The sequence below is a fragment of the Centroberyx affinis genome, unplaced genomic scaffold (genome assembly GCF_046629955.1).
Source record: "Centroberyx affinis isolate AG114_WGS23_722 - 3 ecotype Tasmania unplaced genomic scaffold, CSIRO-AGI_Caff_v1 ptg001486l_1, whole genome shotgun sequence".
Taxonomy (NCBI): Eukaryota; Metazoa; Chordata; class Actinopteri; order Beryciformes; family Berycidae; genus Centroberyx; species Centroberyx affinis.
Genome location: NW_027279952.1, coordinates 429,040 through 450,532, shown reverse-complemented (window position 1 = coordinate 450,532; position 21,493 = coordinate 429,040). Strand labels below are relative to the sequence as shown.

Genomic DNA, 21,493 nt, shown 5'->3' with positions numbered 1-21,493 from the left:
ATTGGCAACTCGGGCAATGTCGGAAATGTCCGACTTTCTAAGTCGTATTTACCACTTTATGGGGTCGTTCACGTGAGCTGAACTTGTCAACTCCGATATTTCCGACAGCACGTGAAGGCAGCACAAGTTGAGCAGCTCTCAGTATTGCAAAGGCAGGCTGATCCAGCTGCTGTGTGTGTGAGTGTGTGTGCTGACATGGATACAACTGGCGTTTACTATTGAAACTGGATACGATACAGGGATACTGGGGGACTTACAAGAGCGATAAAACTTCTTCCATGGCCGCCCTCATGTGAATTTTCCTTGTTTCAGCCATGTCCAAAAGCCTGAAGAAGAGGAAAAACCACTGGACTAACAAAGTCCATGAGAGTGTCCTTTGCAGGAATGAGGAGGGGGAGCTGGGGCTGGAGTTGAAGGGCGGCGCAGAGAATGGACAGTTCCCGGTTATCGGTGAGGTTCTCCCGGGCGGAGCGGTCTGCCACAGCGGTAAACTCTTCCAGGATGAACTCCTGCTGGAAGTCAATGATACCCCGGTGGCTGGACTCACCACCAGGGACGTCCATGCTGTGGTCAAACACTGCAAGGACCCCGTCCGACTAAAGTGTGTCAAACAAGGTGAGGTTTTTGGATAGAATTATCACGTCAACTTGGCGAAATTTGGCTAATTTTTAGGGCAGTCCTTGGAAAACCGTTAATTTTGAAACACCCTTTTGTGTGTTGACAGCATGGCTATTGTTTCCCAAAACTGAAGGAGTCTCCTCTAAGCTCGATGCTAAAAGCAAAAGACGGCGAACTTGAAAAGGAAAATAAACTTTCCTGGGTGTTTTTCTGTTGTTATAAGTCTTCTGGGGTTTCGGTGTGCGCGGATGGTTATTTTGCTGCACAGCTGTTGTTAGAAAAAGGTGTTTTGGTTGTGTTTGGGTCGTGTTGGTAAGTTGCTGTTGCTATGTGTATGTACTGGTATCTGGTGCTATGGCTTTTAAGGGGGTGTGTTATGTTTGTGGCAGTCAGAAAATACACATTCCGAAGTGTAACACATTGTTGACAAATAATAATTGAGCTTGTATTGTGTTTTCTGAACACCCATCGCGAAAAAGAACTATAATCATATATTTTAGAGGGATGCTATGCTCACTGCAAAATGTCAAAATGACATGCAGCTGTCATAGCTCAACAAATTATACAACAGAATATCCAATAGCGCTATTACCATACGTGATTTAAAAAAAAATGCCATGAAGTAGCCTACTATATGGTCAGTACCACAGACACACAATTAGTCCTTTTAACAAGGTAGTGATACCATAGGAGATAAAGATGCCATAAAGTACCAGAAGATCTCTATAAACTCAATAGAGAGCACTGCAGACACTCATTAAGTGTCTATAGAAATATTAGTGATTTTTCATTAAGGATCAATTAATGTTAAATATGTGGGTGTGGCATCTAGTTGTAACCTATGAGCTTTTGTGGTTGCCAGTTGCTTTTGTGGTTGCTATTTTTCATGAAGGAGAAGAGTACACTACACTTGCTGTTTAAACTTCAAAATACAAATACTACTACTACTAAATTTGAAACCCAGGAATTAAATTAGACTATATTGTCCAATTGGTGCAGCTTTGGGTAGATTAATTTAAATGTGGGTGATTTATCTATCACCCAACCCTAACAAAAAATAACTATAATCCATTAATAGATTTTGAAAGGATGCTACAATTATAAGCAAATCCCCAAGTCCCCACATGAACATTATATTGATGCCGTACAAAATCAAAACACCATCAAGTATGATAAGGTCACTATAAACTTCAGTACCATAGACACAGCATAAATCACGTCAGGAACATTAGGTGTTCGATAGGGAACTATCGACTGTGCAACTACACCATGCAAGTCCTAGTGCGTCTCGATAAAGCCATATAATAATTTTGAAGATAAAGAGGGCAGAGATTCTCAAGCCTCCGACCTACAACACACACACACACACACTGCAGCTTATGATATCCACCAAAATAGCCCAAGCCATGTAAATTGCTAGCCGTAAGTCATGTAAGGCGCTAACCCCAAACCCCATCCGATGAAGTTTCTGCTTGTCAACTTGTCCAGTGGATGTAAAGCTTTTATGTATGTCACGGACACACTTCTCTGGCCTTCCGTCTGTTTGATCCTCTCAACTAATGACATCGGATGTCTTGCATTGGTAGCTGGGAGAAAGATCTGTGCGCTCTCATTTTGGGGTGAAAAATCAGCAAAACCCTGTAAGGAGCTTTGGATCAAAGTCTTGGCCTGTGTGTGTGTGTGTGTGTGTGTGTGTGTGTGTGTGTGTGTGTGTGCATGTATGTGATTTTGCATCGCACCAAGGATTTATTCAAAAGGCAGAAAGGCAGCTAGGCCTATATCAAACTAATGTGTTCGATTTTTTCCCCAAGAAACACTTATATCCTCTAGTGATTGCTGAAGTGATTGACATTCTCTCGTTGCTCTGCTTGTGTTCCTTGGATTGGTTGTTTACAGTGTCAAGTAGAGTTTAATTGATTGATGAGCAATAAAGACTAGTTAACAGATTCTCCTTGCATTTTGCTAGGGCAGTTTCCTAATGTATCCATACTCACAGTGGTGTGTACAATCACAGATTTTGTAAAAAAATTTTGTGGCATTGTAAAGCCCCTTGCAGTAACCGTGAACTCTTTTGATGCCATGGATCCCTTATCCAACAAGGAGCAGTAGTAGCAATATTATCACAGACAGCCAGGCCTGCAAGAGGCTACATAAGTCCACCCGCTCTGCTCTAATATAGTCTCAGAAGATTTTGTGAAATGAGCACAAACTGAAATGCAGATTATGTGTTGTGGACACAAATTATGTGAATATTACGTTCCTCCACTACAAAAGGATTATGTTACAATACCACAACTTGAACACACCATTTTCTTCTGTTTGTCACATGAAAAGGTTAGCTTACGATTATGTTTAGGCAACCAAAACAATTTGGTTAAGGTTAGGGTAAGGTTTTGGTTATAGTTACATGAGAAAAACTTGAGCTGAAAATAAAAACTTGACTCTCAGTGGAAAGCTTCTTTGCACAAGTTGAGAATTGATCCTGGGTCACTGCTGAAGGCAATTATATACACCCATCCACCACCCTGACCACAACACCCTTACTTTGCACCGTACTATTTCAATGTCAAACTTTTCTAGTTGCGTCACCTTCACGTAATCATTTTGTGGTGGGAAAATGTAATTCTCTCACTATTCGTGTACAGAGCTCATTTCACAAAATTTTGTGAGACCAGGCTGTCCCATTGCATATGTGTTGCATTCCTAATTCTGGCTTCCCATAAGGATATTTTCCTCTTTTGTCCATTATTGACAATAGCCACTACAACAAGTAGGTCTAGACAAAGTGCCAGCCATCACACTAAAAATCTCAGATCTTGGATAACAATAGAGCAGCCATGTCTCACTAAAACAGTCATAAATTCTCCCTTGGTTTCCCTCTCTTTTAGCCTCCAGCTAAGGAACAGGGTCGCTGACCAGTTTACATGCATGGTTGATCTCCAAAGGTTGTTCATGGCCTTTTTGAATAATACATCAAGTCTCTTTTTCAGTGGTCCACTGCTTTAGTAACATCACGATTCAAAGCAACAGTGCTCTCCCCTTCTTTTGGGATATCTTGTCTGGATTGCCAACTTTCCTTACGGCCCTCTGTAATTAAAAAGGCCAGGTCCCGATTTACACGCTTTATCACTTTTCTGTTATGGTGACTGTGAATCGTATTTATGAGAAAGATGAAGTGCGCTTAAGCATTCAATTTCCTACGCACTGTAATATGGCTTGAATTTTTCATGACATATGAAATCTAAGTGTCTTATCCCATTTTGTCCACGCGCACACACACACACACACACACACACATACACAATATTAGGTCTTTTATTAGTCCCCGGGGCGAGGATTAGATTAGATTGCCACCAGCAATCAAGTCTGCCCTGCAGGACATAATTAAGATCTCCACACCACACTGATGGGTACATTAGAGAACATAGGGCACAATTACAGTCCCAGAGACAGCCACTGGATTACACTGAATTCTCATTGGAGAAAGGCCTTATGGGTAATGCAAGGATAGGACTTCCTTCTTCCTGTCACTCGTGTGGCTATTGTGGCTACTGCGGAGTCGATGCCAGTGAAGGGTAAACTTGTATTTGTTAACCCTCTTTGCTAAATCCATCCACTCTTCCCTCAGGCTTGCCCTGGATAATCTGCGCGAAGGGTAAACATGACAGCTCTCCCTCTCTCTCCCTCCCGCTCTCTCTCACACACACACATACACATACACAGAAATGCCCAGCTCAGTTTCCTATCTCAGTCACAGTAAAGGATTAATGCAACCAGCTATGGAGACTGGCGCTGCATCGTTCACTGCCACTATAGTGAGAGGCTCCTACTGTAGCTCGCTCTGATAGAGCTGAGAACCATATGCTGATGGAGCTGAGAGGCGCCGGGCGCAGGTAAGAGGAGACATTTCCAGGTCAGCCGGAGGCGTTCGGTGTGCTCGCTGGGTGCCCACTTGGCATTGGCTGGTGTTGGGGAAAGTCGTTTTAGCAGCCTGGGAATGGGTGGATTTAGCAAGGCAGGAACAATTAGCGACCGTGGCAGCACCTTCCCAACATCTTAACACTTTGTTTTTTTGTTTTTTAAGAATGCATGCTGACTGCCTTTCTCATTTATCACAGTGTCTTCTCATTTAATGTGACGAGAAATTAAGGGTAAGGAGAGACTGTGGAGTTGGGAGGAATGGTGTGCAACTTGCTGTGACATAAATAGTGAAACTACTTGTCTATTATTAAGCATTCTCACCTGAAACTCCCACAGCCTTACAGATGTTAAAGCTGCACTAGGCAGGTTCGCACTTTGGGCGCCCCCAACTGGCAGTGAGAGACTTCATTACCCAGAAATCATGTAAAAATCTTTTCAGCAGGTTCAGCCATCTTTCTTGAGTTCAGCTTTCTCTTGGCCTAGCGCTTGATTGCTGCAGTTCAAGACAAAGTTTTGTATTTTGTTTCCAAGTTTCACTTAGCCACTTCTTGTACAGCGAGAAAATTTCCGGCCAGTGCCCATACCCGATTTCAGAATTTCATTTTGGCAAATCGGATGAATCTATGGCATCTTAGGTAGGGGAGACAGAATGGTCTTCTCAGTCGTTGCCTCATTTTGTGATTTAGGCTGATAAGGCAGATGTATTTTTACAGAAAAATCTTGCTTAGTGCAGCTTTAACGGTCCTCCGACAGACATATGAAGGGTAGCCTATACGACTCCCAAATTCTCTTTCTCTCCTATGCTCTGCTCATCACGAGAGTCCACTTGCAGCAAAACTCTACTCCACTAACAACAGTAGAAATGCATGGCCCCAACACTTGCATTATAGTATACTGTTACAGCAACACTAAATGTCAAAGCATCCTAATTATGCACATAGATGCATGTACAGTGAGTTTACTGTCTTGTGAAGTGCATGCTGTACAGCTGGAGGCTCTGTCTCAGAACCAATATGTAGGATAAAGTTATTTATACACCATCAGCTGAAACTGAAGATGTATCGTAAAGTAGGCTATCCGGACCGGCTCGGGGGAAAACCAGCGTGTTATGACACTATCAAGTCAATGGCCCATGCCCAAGTAATGGAATGATTGATGTGAGCGATGATGAGCTTGGACTGGTCACTGGTCTGCTGGGGGTTTAAAAGATGGGATGGGGCAATTCCTGAGAAGTTGTGTTGGAGAGTCGGCTATACTGTTGCGTTGGAGTGTGGTAATGATTCTCAGTGCAGTCAGACCCATCTATCTTCATGTCAGGGTCCCACTGAGAGTGTTAAGTTGCATCAGCAAGCGCAACACAGAAAGTGTTGATACACACACACACACACACATAGATACATAGAGAGCTGCTATACTCTAGTGCGTGTGTGTGTATATCAGCCGGTCCCCAAGGCCACGGCACCACTTACCACTTGCTGTTCAATCATGCTTGACGGAGGTTGGGTGGGGAGATGCTGCTGTCGTTGCTTCTGTTACACTGTCTGACTGCCAGGCTCACCTCTGGGGACAGGTAATGATAAGGCACACACACACACATACAAACATACACACACACAGACACACACACACATACACACTTAACTGTCTTTCCCTCCCTGTCAACCTCAGCCATCTGCTGAAGTAGGAAGGTTGCAAACTGCTGTGTGTGTGTATACACTCACCGAGCACTTTATTACACCATACTAATACTGGGTAGGTATCAGCTTTCAGCTCAATGTCAACCGGCTACCAAAGTGACATCCGCCTCAAGGATCGACGTGTTGCCTTCTGAGACGCTTTTCTGCTCACCACAGTTGTAAAGAAATTATCTGAGTTACTGAAGCCTTTCAGTCAGCTCTAACCAGTCTGGCCATTCTCCTCTGACCTCTCTCATCAACAAGGTGTTTCCATTCGCAGAACTGCCGCTCACTGGATGTTTTGTGTTTTCCGCGCCATTCTGTGTAAACTATTTCTGAAACTCAGTTTCAGAAATACTCAAAGCAGCCCGTCTGGCACCAACAACCACGCCACGGCCAAAGTCATTGAGATCACATTTTTTCCCCATTCTGATGTTTGATGTGAACATGAACTGAAGCTGCTGACCTGTATTTGCATGATCTTATGCATTATATTGGTGCCACATGATTGTCTGAATGGATAATTGCATGAATAAGCAGGTGTACAGGTGTTCCCAAGTGCTCAGTGAGTGTATGTGTATAGTTTTTCGTGAGAGCATGTGTACACTTGAATGCCTAACTACATTGGTGTGTGTGTGTGTGTGTGTCTTCTGCCTCTGTAACAGTGAATTAACATTACTTGAATGTCTCAAGCAATCATTCTCCTCATTGAAAGCCGTGGAGTTTCTCTCAGTCATTGCAGTGAATGGTGAAAAGAGCGAGACGGACTCTATGCATTCTTTATAGCGTGATCCTCTCCATTATCTGAGCTCTACAAGTGGCTGGAGCCAAGGAGCGTAGAAATTTATAAAGAAGCCCTTCACCTTTTCTTTATAACGAATTGTATGTGAGTGAGAGACTGTGTGTGTGTGTACCTATTTGTTCAGGAGTCCATTTCTGTTTCTCTCGGTCTCACAAGCCTTCTGGCTCTCTCTGCCTCTATTTTCTGCGTGCACGCTCAGGTTTATGTAAGTGCATGCATGTCTTTCCGGTTACCATGCAAGCCAAGTAGGCTACGCAGCTGTCATTTGTGCTTGACAGCAAAAATACTGAAGTGTTTTTGTCCCTTTAGACAACAGTAATCAGTCATTTACACTGACAGTGTCTTTGTGAGAGAAGGCCTGCAGGGATGTTAGGAATCCACTGGAACCCATCAGATGTTAAAAGCTCTGTAAATGGACCAGTTGCAGTGTGTTATATATGAGAACAAGATGTCTAACCTTTATTATGCATTGATGTGTAATATACTCAGAATGGCCTTTTTTCAAAGGTTTATCAGGTTTATCTTTAAGCCAGTAACAGTTAGATTCTGTGATTATGAAATTGTGTGATATTGTTTTGTGTGAGAGTCTCTCCAGATGGGCTAACATATTCCACTCAATAACTTGAATCTAAATTTGCATCGTACATTACAGCAATCTGGGTGTACTAAACGCAGGAGGATGCTATGCACTGGGATTTCAACTTCTCATTTATGATTAGAGGGATGCTGAGAGCGGTAGCAAACACCCACACATCAAACGCACCCACACACTGGCTTAACAGCACCACTATTCGCATCTCAACCACAGTTCAAGTCTAAGCAGGAGGATGTTTAGATGTACAGTGGTGGGAGAGGGAGCTTTGCTAGCTGCTTGGACATTGGACGAGCAGAAGCGCAAGAAATTTGAATGCCGATCCAGCGGGACATTAACAAAGCTGAGATTGCACACAGGCAGTGAATTTTAATGAGTTTAGGAGAAACCAGTGTAACCAGTGTTTACTTGAGAGTTTGCATCCACTTATGAAACAGGGCTGCTTATTTTCTTTTGACATTGACATTGACACTTAAGCTGGCAGTGTGCACATACTGTATTTTGAGCACTAGATGGACTAGCTGTGTGTATTTACAAATGTATCATTGACTGCCACAAGGGACGTTTGATTTGTCATGGTAAGGAAAGCACATTTGTCATAAAATAATGTCTGTTCCTGATGCTTGCCATCAAGTTTTGTGACATTTCTTCTGTCCAAAAGATAAGGAGATTCTCATCTTTGCAACCAATCAAAGCCGTCAGCTCTAGTAGAGTGTTTTTTTTCTTACATGTAAAAACACTGTGTATTCAGCCTCCTTTGGGCAGCCTCCTCACTATCAAAACCCAATCAAAGTCACCTAGAGGAACAGTGCAGACCCAGCACTCAATGCTGCTGTTGTGGGCAGATGATGAAGCAAGAGTAAACATCAGATTCTGGCTGTGAAGCAATGATGAATCACAAAGTGACTATGGATTGCTGTTTTCTAACCTGTAACAATTTAGCAATGCCCCTCTGGATAACACAGGATTTATGTAGTGGGAGATACTGTAAAAAATCATATTCCATGGACGTAGAAGTTAATATTTGTACATCCTGAAACTACCAGTGGTTTTAGAATGGTATGAATATAAATGAGATATAAATGGGATATTTTGGAGTGAAGGCATTGGGGAGGGTGAAATAAGCTGACCCGCTCACAGAGGGACAGAATATTCAGCAAACTCCTCGGCCCACGCTAGTTGTTGCTGAATCACCAAAAAAGGGAACAATCAATACGGAGCGATTCAAGCCTTTTTGAGGGCCTGGGGGGTTTAATGTCTGTCCATCCCTGCCTGTTTGACTCTCAACAAGGATGGGGTAGTGGCTTGTCTTTTTATTGTGTGTGTGTGTGTGTGTGTGTGTGTGTGTGTGTGATCCCTTAAAACTTCTAAATAATTTCAAGTATTCAGTGTTTCCCCTAGAAGTTTATTATCTTTAGAAAAGCCTCTGCAATAGCATTTAGACCAATGAAACCCAGGATACTACAACTGCTAATAATAAAAATGTGGAAAAGTGTGGAATATGATCAAAATAGACAGCCAGTGTAATATCGATCAATTGTACAATACTGAATCATATCCATCATTATCAGCAGTGGACGACACAGATTGACCGATATCTAATTTTTAATAGAAGGCCAATATAAAGCCTGATATATTCATCTAACCGTGTGTGTGTGATCTACAGTGTTGCAAGCAAAGATTTCAATACAGCACTGACAGAGCAGCGGTTCTGAGAAGATAAAGAACCTGCAATAAGAATGCAAGCAAGACATTGATTTAGTGCTGGGCAGCATAGATCCTACAAGGACCTATGGGACACATCATTAGCAACTCTGTTCAATAAAACTTGTAACTATCTCTGTGTTGTAACAAGTCAATAAACAAGTCCATAGATTGACCACATTTTTCTTCTCCTGCACTCCTGCAGAATTTATTGAACCCTAGTGAGGATTCAAATGTCCTTTAAGGCCATCCACTGTCTGTGCTTGGCTTTCACTTGTTTTGGGATTCTTGTCAAGTATCATACTTGGCTTTTATTTTCCTTCAGCAACCTCCCACCACCCACCCTGTTAGTTTTGCCTGCAGCGAGGTCACCTCCAGCTGCTTCAAGCCAACTCGCATTAACGCTCCTGGGAGGTTCACATATGCATCTATCTCTCTCTCTCTCTTCCTTTCTGCCTCTCTGTCTCTGTCTCTCTCCCGTTCACACACTCATTTCATCCCTTTTTTCCATCGGGAATCGAGAGAGGCACAGCATTAAATGGGTCCAGTGAGGGAGGGAGATGAAGAGGCCGACTGCTCAGCTCGGCCCGTCTGTCCTCGGCTCATAGACATTATTCATGCCTTCCTAATAGTCAGTGGGAGAGCGACCTTCCCAAAGACAGCCATGAGAGATAGAGAGACACACCTGATCCTCAATGGATGGAGAGAAAGGGAGGCAGGGAGGGAGGGAAGGAGAGAGTTGATGGACAGCGAGAGGAGAGGGCTTGGCAGTCTGCTTTTCACACCATTCTGGGTTTAATTCTATCGACAGCCATAGCAGTGCCATTTCCCGTGTTCTTTCTCGGTCCGTCGGATGGAGGACACATCAACTTCGGCTGTCAGCTTATGCTTGCTTTAACGCTACATCCCCCGACAAGTCATTTCTAACCTTTTCTGTGTGTTCAGTTGTATAGAATTCAAATTAAACTCACAGGACCCTCATTCCACTTCACTTTTAATTGGTTATTCATCATTTCATAAAGCTCTTCTTAGACAATGTGCTTTAAAAATAGTGATTAATCCAATGTTTAAAAAGATATCTCAAAGAGTAACCAACAGATTTGGATGGAATTTGGTGGACAGATAGCCCTTGGCCCGAGGATCAGCTGATATGTGTTTTCCTATGTGTTTCTGGGATATAAACAAGAGTAACATATATATTGATTTTCAGAATATTGAGAATATTGGCTACGCTGGGCACTATGTTACTACACAATGATTGATCAAGTTGATAGTAGTAGCGATATATGTGATATATGTTTTATCAACTGTTGTAATTCTTCACAGCTTTGTGGGTGTCTGGACTGTCCTAACGCCGAAGTGAAGAAGCTTCTTTGGGGCTTTGGCCATACTGTGCTGTGGCCATGCAATGTTCTAAATAACCCGTGGCTCTTGGCTATTATTTTCTCCCCTTTGCTTGGATTCTTTAAACATTGATTTTATGCTTCAGGAGCTCGGCGCACACCGAAAATATGCTGTCCAAAATATGCCCTCTCTGGCTTTACCCTCCCAGTGCGGTTGAGTCAGAGGCTCCAAGCTTGTGTTTGTACTAGAAAGCAAGACTTAGACCTCATGGCTGATTGAAATCTCTCTCCACTCAAGGCTACTGAGAGCAGATTTGTGCAGAAGTTCAGATTTCTATTGAATTTTAAAACTCATAGTTCTACTTTATGGGCCGGGCAAGATGAGCTAGTGATAAAGAGTGAGAGGAGCATCTAGCAGGCACACACACACCCGTCCCCCACGCCTTCTCCTTGCCCCAGGGCCGTAGAGCCACACAGTGATGCCTCTGAGCCGTAGGGAGTCAGAGGTAGGAGAGGGACCAGGCAGCCGTCTGGCACCGCAGCATCCACGCCTCTTCCAACCGGAGTCTCTGCAGAACCGCTGTTATTCACCACAAGGTATGCAGTAATTAGACTGAGGTCAAGGGAGTGTGTGCCCCCTCTCCCTCTGTCCCAACGCGGCATCCTGTCAGAAGTGGGATGGCAAGTGTTGCTTCGCTTCCTCCAACAATTAAAAAACACACTCCGGTTCTGTACTCCCCTCCCTCCAGTCCCGCTGTCTGCACTCCGCCTTCATTAATATCCCTCTCCCACCCCTCCCTCCCTCATCTCATTCCCTTTTTCTGCTCTTCATTTTGATTATTTTCCCTGTGCCTCCATTTCTCTTTCACTCTCTTCATTTCACTTAACTCTGTTTTTTTCCACTGCCTTTATACTCAATCCGCCTCTCTCTCTCTCTCTCTCTCTCTGACTTAAAGCCCACTCTTTGGTCATAACTATGGAATGTGTGCCTCTTCATCTTTTCAATGGAACAACAGTGAAAGGCCACTGTTTACAACTCTCATGTTGCTTGTCTAGAATTAATGCTATCTCACCATTCACACTCGCCATTTACACACACATATAGATACACACAGCTGAAAATGACTTTACACACTGACCACAGAGGACACTATAGTTCATGCACTGAATTACAAGCTTTTCCCATTATCTACCCAGGAAAATAATTGTGCCAACTTTGTTTGAGGAGCCTTTTGTTCACATTCTCAGTACGCTCAATTTCTTTCAGATTCTTGTGCCACTTGGGTCAAACAGCAAACATGACATTTGTTTTTACCTCGCAGGATGACTGTTGTGTATATATATCTACACATACTTGTTCCCTCTGTGCTCTTTGCATACTTCATCCATATGCCTGCTGCATATCCTCAGGGTAACTGATCCTGTGTAACCTATTGGTTCCAAAAAGCTTTCTTTTTTTACTGTAAGCTGTTGTTTTCATTTGTTTGATGTGTTTACAAAAGGTTTAGAATAATGCATTGTAAAATGTAAAAAAAAAATGGATGTCAGTGGGAAAATCACTAACACTCCCCTCAGTTCTTGAGAGATATAAAAAAACCCAAAACAAAACAAACGTTTTTTCTTGGGATCGGGTGCTTGTCAAAAAGGCTCAATAACATGAGAAGATTCTCACTCAGTGAGGACAGCAACTCCCAAAGACAGAGTGCAACATTTTTTCTCTTAAAATCCCTCTCTTCATTGTTGACATGTTTCTTCATATTGTCTTTTACAATATGTTGAAAGTGACGTGACACATTGTGTTTTACAATATGTCAAAATGCGCTAGATCTTAACACTTGCACTCTGTCTTTGGGAGTTGTTGTCCTTACTGAATGAGATTCTTCTTCATGTTATTGACTTTTTGCACCCCTATCCCAAGAAAAAACATTTTGTTGCGCCCGGCACAATACTAGATATTTTTTGTTGGAGAGGTTTTCTGTGTGCCGACAGCCAACAGTGTCGTCGTCATGTCTGCTCCCCTACTATCCTTGGTGTCAAACAGGGTGGGAAATTCACACCAGCCGCCAGACAAGTTCTGACAAATTTAGCCAGTGGTATGTTAGTTTGTCTACTCAACCTTGGCAGGTAACCAAGAATTGTTTCAAGTTTCTATCTTTTCTAAAAAAATCTATTTGACTGCTAAAATAATAAAAGGCAGCTGGTGAACTTTGGAATCTGCCAGCCACAGTGGCTGGTGGAGATAAAAGTTACTTCTCTGGTGTCAGCTGTTAATGTAAGGGCCTGACTGTTGTTGCTGGCATAAGATGCATTGACACTCCATTGTAATACCGGCTTCTCTAAGCTCTTTAAACTGTCCAGTAGCCCTGGGCTTCGATCCAGTGGCCCAGACCAGTGTCTCTATTAGTCATGTTAGCATGTGATCCAGAGGCTGACTCGGCTCCAGGTCCCCGTGGCAGACTGACTGTACGCTACATGGGTTCAGCCCTGGCCCAGCCCTGCAGCCATTATGATGACTGATGGGCCTCCATTGTTCTAACTTGAAAGGGGCCATAGTTATTCTAATGAGGCGTGGGAAATCAGGGCCGCATTGCTGGGCTTCCTTTCTATCTCTCCACTCATTTCTCTCTTTTCTCTGTCTGCTCTCTCTCTCTTGCTTTCCCATCTTCTCTCCGCTTCCCTCTCTCTCTTCCTGTGCCAGCGTGCTATGCGGGTGTTGTCATCCTGTCCCCGCAACACCCGGACCCCATGCAGAGTGGAGTTATATGGCGCTTTGCTGTATCTGTGAGTGAGCACTGCAGGGAAAACCTTGGCACGGAGTTGGCCGGTCCCGACTCGGAGCTCACTGCCAGTCACAGCATTACCTCTCCTGAAAAGGCGCTTAGCTAAATAAGTGGAAAGCCCCCCTCGCTGTATGGGACACAAAGCAAAGTAGTTCTGCATCTGCATGGCAAAGAAAGTGTCCACTGGCACCTAATGCTTCTTATTTTTCCAAGCAGGATGGGAGTAAACACAGCAGTTTGACTTGCTAGATACACTGTAAATCAACTGTGTTTTGATCAAAGCTGCTTACATCATACTTGCATCCAGGTGCACCATATAATCTACCTGCCTGTGTATGTGTGTGTGTGTGTGTGTGTGTGTGTGTGTTGTAGTCCGGGCTGAGTGGGGCAACATTCTGGTTGAATGCCAGTGACTTAACTGGGTCCCAAGGTTTAATTAGATCCTTGTTTATTGAAAGGTGGCCCCAAGCCCAGACCTGGGGCCTGCGAAGGAGAATGTAAATGTTAAACTAATTTGGAGAACACCATCAGACAGCAGTTCCCCAAATAAATCCAATCAGTGGCGCATTACCCAGTTGACTGCCATACACCAGAATGCCAGCAGAGAGTGATACTATTGAGAGCGCGGCCCTGTTGCAGTGGCTTTCGGCCCAGGATCACTTGACTATTAAACATCTCCCTATTCCTCTTATCGCACATATTGAAATAGACACAATGCCACACACAGGGCCTTTGATGCGGTTCCAGGCTCTTTAGCAACATTAACATTCACCCCTGGATGAATCGGTGTTGTTAATGACTCAATATGTCAGTTTCAAAGATGCGCCTTTCAGACTGCTAATAATAGACAGTAAATCACCACTGCGTTGTTGGCCATACCACTACCCAGATTTCCACCTCTTCTAGATTGTCAGAACCAATTTGGGCTTCTCCACTACACCTACCTGCATCTACCTGACTGGTACACACTGAATGTGCCCTCTCCAGTTAAGTTATACAATGGCTGTCTGTGCACAGAGGCATAGAGACATCTCTAAATGCTCTGAAACAGAACGCTCTTTCTCTCCTCTCCACTGAATGTCTCTCTTGAGAGCTGGAGGAAGAATATGAGCCTTGGCCTCCTGTCATCACACATTACAGTCTTAGTTGATTTTGCACTGTGCCCCTTGCAGTTTCACACTGGTTTGTGAGGGAGATGAGGTGTGTATGTGTGTGTGTCTGCATGCACATGGCAGCTATTGGGATTGTGTGTTTGTGTGAAAGAAATAAAAAAAAAAGAGAGAAAGCGTATTCCCTAAAATAATTTGCCAGACCTTAGAAGAACCTGACAAGTGTGTATTTCCTGCTAACACACAGCACACCTCGTCTGAGCAAAGGCATGGTTATTATGTCTACAACATGTTATTAGTATGTCAGGGATGCTGTGTGTGTGCGTGCGTGTGAGTGTGTTATTTGTTGTGACACTTACTTGTTCACTCTCTAGCCCTAACATCCAAATCCTCTCATCTTACAACGGTGGTGTATCAACATGCCAACAGAGTAAGGAGTTAATCCATGTGGAAATACAGGCATACAAGCTCCTCTCTCCTCTCTCTCTCTCTCTCCCTCCCTCTCTCCCTCTCTCTCCATCCCTCGTGTTGTTGTAGAGTAGTAAACGAGCTTCCTACCACTGACGTGTGTAAAGTAGCAGGGAGAGTACAGACTTGGCACATGGACGGTGCAGCCTTAGCCCTCGCTACTAATGAGGTCAAACAGATATACTCAGTTCCCTAAACAGCCCTGTCCAAGACATTCCAGCACGGCCTGAGCGCAGCGCTATACACCGGAGCAGCCAGCCCCGAAGGCATGAAGGGATTTCTGCTTGTCGGAGAAAGCCATGTTTACTGTAGTGCGGCAATTTATCACAGTACACAGGCCTAAGGCGAGGGAGTTTCATGCCTAAACACTGTTGAAGAAAGAGTGGAATTTACTGTCGTGATCCTGTAACTTATCATAGCCGGCTACGAAACGGCCACTTAAATGCATGAGAAAATGTTTTTTATTCAAGATTAGTACTAAGCAGTTTATAGCCAACTGATGTTGACTGCCAAACAGCGTAGCTTCCGGTCACAGTGCTTGATATGCACCTGAATATCTGGGAAAGCTTGCTGGTTGGCTGCAAAACAAGATGCTGTTTGTTGTTGTATCTACATAACATCTACATTCCCAGGCTTTCATTGTAAACAAGAATTGATTCTTCATTGGCCTGCTTGGTTAAATGATGGTTACATAAATGTGATTTGTTAAAATATTAGACCATATATTATTTACAAGGCAGCAGAACAAGTTGACTAACCATTTGTGAAGTTTTCCAAAATGCTGTGTAGCTTCCTAAAAGCTATAATCTAGTGAAAAACATTATTTACTCAGATTTGCTAATTTTCTTTGATTTTTGCCTTGCACTATTTAATGAGAGAATTATCCAGGGAGTGTAGATTTGAGTGAGCTTAACTCTAAAGGAAACAGAGTGTAGACTGCGGCACACACAGGCAAGCACCCTTGCTAATATTTATTTAACATTTTATTTAAGAATTATGCAATTCAGTGAGAGCACATTCTGATTCAAAGCAGTGGGCTGTAGAGTTACAGGAGGAGGGAGGGTTGATACCTTTGCCACTATTAATTCAAATTCTTTATCAACCATTTTAGTCGTGATCAAGCTTTCAGATAATATGTCCAGTGCAATGTGAGATCCTCCTTGCTAGAATGACACCTTACAGTGAGCCGTATAAGAAGTTTACTGAGTCTATCCAGAGGAGTGTCTTGTCCCCTCCTCCTCCCTCTCTGAAGTCAAAGGGAGTCACAGCCACTGGAATGTGAAGAATGCAGCCGGAGCAAAACAATGGAAAGTGAGCGCTTATGACAGATGTGCAACCTCATCTAAGCTTTAGAGAAACCATCCAGGCAGTATATTGTTTCCCTTCTTTTTCCAACGAGTAATAATAGGACTGAGGAGAATTTACATGACAGCAGTCAGTGCCTGCAGCAAAGATATCTTGAGGTTAAACGACAATTGCTCTGTGAGATGGTTCTTTGAGGAAAAACTCTACGGTTTTATTTGCTCCCTTTCTCAGAAAGCAAAACGCCTCTTTCTGCTCATTATACAGTTTTATCATTTTACAGGGTTTTTTTTGCCTCCTTGTATCTTAAGTCATCACGTAATGAATGCCTTAAATCAGGTCTGTGATCCAGAAGTGAACGCTGAGTCATTTGTACCAGACTGTTGAGATTTAATCAAGCTCAACATTTGCCCATGGAATGAAAGTTTGTCTGCACAAACTTGGCTGTGTCTGTCACATCAATAACTTGGCCCGGAACATGAGGGAATCACCAGCCCCTGTGGGATATGTGAGTCATGTGGTGGGTGGGCCGATGTTCGGATGAGATCCAAACGGCTCCGGAGTGAGACCTCAGGAAGCACCCTGACAGTGAGTAGCCATAGGGCGAGCAGGGCCACCCGCAGTGCCGTAAGGGAGGGACGAATGGGTAACATGTCCTGAACTGGGAGAAATATGATGGTCTATGGTCTGTCGTTTGTATGGCACTGTGGGTGAGGTGCTGATGTGTGCCACAATATTCTGTGTTTCTATGTAAGTTGCCCATATGTTTCTGCACGAGTGCCACCAAGACAAATTCCTGCACATTTATTGTACTTGGTGAAGAAAGTGATTCTGATCCGCATTTGGATTCTGATGGTTGACTGGTCGACCACATGGGGAACAAGCTTGCCGCTCGCCTATGAGTGATCAGCTCTCTTTTAGCCCAGATGGCCCCACCAGGACAGCAAAACGGCAAGAGGCTCTGGGACCCAAGGATGATCCATCCTCTTTCCAGCTCCCCCCAGATGGACAGATTCATCACCAGTCCGACAACAGAGAACTACGGGCTATGAACTCATTAATAAGTGCTCAGCAGCCGGGATGAGCCGAGAACAACAAGGCAGTCGTTTTATTTCACATTGCCTTATTTATTGCCTCCGCTGTTGATTTATTCATATATTTTTTTATCTCTGGTATTATTAACTCGGTTATGGAGTCTCAAGGCTCTAAACATTCAGGAACGATTGCATTGATTCGGGCTGAGGAATGGGAGTCCTGGGAGCAACTGAGCCCGAATAAAATCTGCTCACTCAACTTATCTCTCCTCTCATTCTTCATGCTGTGACCTCGCTATCTCCCGGTCTCACTCCGGAGAAAAACAATGAGACGGTCCGTGGGATTTAGCCATGAGGAACTCTGTGTGAACAGGAGGGTTTGTTGTGCTGGTGTTTTGCGCGCCTGTTTCGCCTGGTAAGCACATGAGCCATCCACTCCCTGCCTTGTGTTTTCTTATTGGCTTAAAGCAATTAAAATCCCTTGGTGGTAGCGAGGGCTCACCCGGAATCAAGTTGAGAGAATAGAGAAAAGGGACTGTCTGTCTGCTTATTGTGGAGGGATTACAGCCTGGTGGCTAATAAGGAGACCTACCTACAGTCAGGCAGATAGTTTGAGGCACTGCATTGATTATGTTCTACCAACTTTACTTTCACTTTGTGGAATGGCACTATTGGTCGCTGAGAAAATGCTCTTTTTTTTCCTTAATAGATGCTTATTTTGCTATACTGAGCTTTATATCAATACAGCTTTAGAAGCAGCAGAACAGCCTATATACACTTTGGGCTCGGTTCTACAAGTATCTAAACTATTTGAAGAAACTATTTGAAAGATGCTGCGCTATTCCTCCGCAAGAAATGTAATCCTTTGGTGTTGTGTTGATGATGATTGAACATGCCGTCTCTGTTGACTGGGTTAGCCATGGCATATGGTTTACATCATATTGTATCATTATTATTTTTGTGCTCATTAAATCATTCAGTGACATACAGTATCATGCCCTTCAGATGGGACATTTTCATCTTGGAAGAGAGGAGCCTGCTCCCGTCAGGATGAATCTGCTTCATCACGGGATGAGGGCAATCTGTCAGAATGTGTTTGTATTAATGGGCGTTTACCATTCCCTCCAAGGGCTTGTACAGGCCAAAAACTTGCAGTTTTAAAAATGCTGTTTTATTTCGGTGGTGAGTGGGGTAGAGACTGACATTAGAGCTGCAACGAGAGTTAAATGTTTGAAAAATGTGAACTTCAGTACCCTGAAATCATATAAGGTGACCTCAGTAATCTGCACGCTCATGTTTACCAGTCTGGCTGGTCTTTGATGCTTTATACCAAAGGGATGGAAAAAGGGAGAAAAAGAGAAGAAAAAGATCTAACGTTGGTGAGTCCAGCTTTCTCTGGACGGAGCACTCACTGCTGTTTAGGAGACAGTTTGCATTTCACTCTTTCGAATTGTCACTTCTTGTTCCACCAACATTTAATTTTAGCAAATAGGGCAAATCTATGGCATCTCAATTAGGGAGGATGGGGCACTCTTCTCTATTGCAGCACCACTCTGTGATATAGGCTGATGAGACAGGTGTATTTTTACATTGAAATCTTGCCTAGTTCAGCTTTAATAAACTTTTAGCAAGACAGATTTGTTTTTTTAACCTTTATTTATCCAGGGAATGTCAGCTGAGCTTGCTTTGCTCTTTTTCAGCAATGCCCTGTTTCACATTCACACAGTTCCACACATTCACACCTGGGAGCTGGCCAGTGCAACCAGAGACTTCTCCTGTTAGGCAGGCACTGTGTGTCTGTGGCCCAGTTCTTTCCCGCGGAGCTGAAATTTGGGTTGGGATTCAATCAGGTAGAGGTGCTGTTCTCAGCAGATCGGATTTGGAGAAAGCAGTTCATCCCAAATTTCATCTGACAGAGAGAGGCGGGCAGGCTGCGGCTCTAAAGAAAGTGAAAATGAAGGTAGACATTTTTCAGAGGGCCGTAGAGGAGAACAAAGTGTTCTGCATAATGTCAAACGGCTGCAGGCTGTTATCTTTCCATGAATACTGCATCTCTGTAACCTTTTCTGGGGCTACTGTCTTGTAGGGCTGAAGGAAGGTCAGAGTGAAAAAGCTGTGTTTCTGTAGACAGCACCGGCTTTCTTACCACACACATTTACAAACACTTTCTTTTTCTCCAGTTGAGACCCTGTGTCTGGTTGCTGTCTTCATGGAGAGGTGGCCACACACCTCAGGCTGTCCAGGTCACTTCTAATGTATTGACGTCTCTCTGCTTCTCTCTCTCCCTCTCTGTTGCTCTCTCCCTCTTTTTGATAAAAATGGTTCTTCAACACTGTGACTCCATTCTCACACAACCTTGACGTGGAATGAATAGTTAGCTACACTGTGTTGCACATCTCAAGTTACATTTTTCTCTCTATCTCCCCCTTCTCCTTTCTCTGTAGTAGAAGATTTCAAGGTTTCTGTTGTGCCCGTCTGTCAAGTTAATTTATGGCAATGTAGGCAAGTGACTGCTTCACTCAAAACTCAGCACAGTGGCCAATACAGTGGTGACTCAACCCTACTTGTCCATTTTTCAGGTGACACAGGTGGCACAGGCTCTTCATGCATCGTGGCAGCTTTCCTCATGATGTATGGCAACACCTGGGCAGTGTATAGAGTTTATACTGCAACACATGGCGAGTGTATAGTATTTATATTGAGACAGGGGAGCATTTAGTGTTTATAGTCTAATGTATGGGGAGTGTTGAGGTTTTAGCATCAGTAGAACACTCTTAGTCACTAAGCAGCTGGCACTGTTACTCAACAGCTCCCAGCCCATGTCAAGGCATAGCAGATCCCTTTAACACGCTGCTGGAACTGCTGTTTTAGTGTTGTCGAAACAGATGGGTGTAAGACACACACACACACGCATGCACATATATAAACCGTGCAAATTATGCAAGCTCACACCCACCCACTCTGATTCTCTGCGGGGATTCAGATGGCAGACCTGGGACTGCAACCTTAGCCCGACCCCCTCTTGACATCGGCGAACAGCAGCTTGCCTTAGCCTGTGGCAGAGTAACCTCTAGTCTGTTTCACCGTAAGGCCAAAAGACCACCAGAAGTGATTTTTCCCTCGGCCTTACACTCATTCCACCATCTGCTATTGCAAGAAACTCTGAAAGCTTTCACTCCGTTTGTGCTGGAAGAACAGCGGCCCTCTGCCTGTTTTGTGCCGTAAAGCAATATCTCTTTGTGCCGTAAAGCAATGCAGCAGGTTTTCCTGTGAAATTCCAAATTCGACCAGTTACCACACAATGTAAAATGCAGTGTAGAAGCATGTAGAGGCTGCTTATCAGGAATGGTCTCTGTTTATGGTAACTGCACTAATGTCTCAAAATTAATGTGGTAATTTAAAATTAATTGTTTGGGCTCTTGGCTTTGTCTTGGATCATAAAAAACATACATGCAATACAAGAAATAATGTCAAAATCAACAGTTACGAAAACAGACATCTGTATTAAAATTCTGAGCTAAGTTGCTCTTTACAATTCAAATCCACACCCCCAAACACTGTCTCTGTGCCTGCTGTGATGCACGCATCTGGTGAATAACTGTATGGTTTCAGCAAAATGACTGGTAATGGTTTGTTGCAAACCAAACACTTCAATATTTGCCTTTCACTCCCTCCGCTCCCTGAGACCCCCTGAGGCATCTGAATCTAAATGCATATGCCTCACTCTCTGCTGCTGCCTCCTGCATATAGTGTGGCAATTCATCGCGATTCATTTCCATAATCTTTAGGCTGGGTTTGTGTGTGTGTGCGTGTGTATCTGCATGTCAAAACATCATCTGTTTGAGCTGCGGGGGTCAGAGCAAGTGATAGGAAGCTCTCATCGCATCTCCACTCCATAGGTAGTTTCCTGTGAAGTTGTGATAGGATGCCACTCATGAATCTCCATCTGCTAGTCATGTGTGTTGGTGTGTGGGTGTGTGTGATGAATGGTGACATAGTCCACAGGTTGGCATTTGCATAGCTGCTAATGGCCTGTTATAGCTTGGCATTTGGGTAACAACAAGAGGCTTTTAGCCTGTGCCCATTTATGAAGTGACACACACATTTTATATTCACGGATGCACCGCACATACAATGGACTCTA

The 21,493-nt window shown here is 43.7% G+C and overlaps 1 protein-coding gene across 1 annotated transcript in view; it reads left to right on the top strand.

The window, feature by feature from the left end:
* Positions 1-314: 314 nt before the first annotated feature.
* The window catches only part of magi2a (membrane associated guanylate kinase, WW and PDZ domain containing 2a), a 156,631-nt gene continuing 135,452 nt past the window's right edge, over positions 315-21,493 (top strand). The window contains exon 1 of the mRNA XM_071527040.1: positions 315-615. Within this exon, the coding sequence (XP_071383141.1) occupies positions 315-615 (301 nt within the window). The remainder of the gene's footprint in view (positions 616-21,493) is intronic.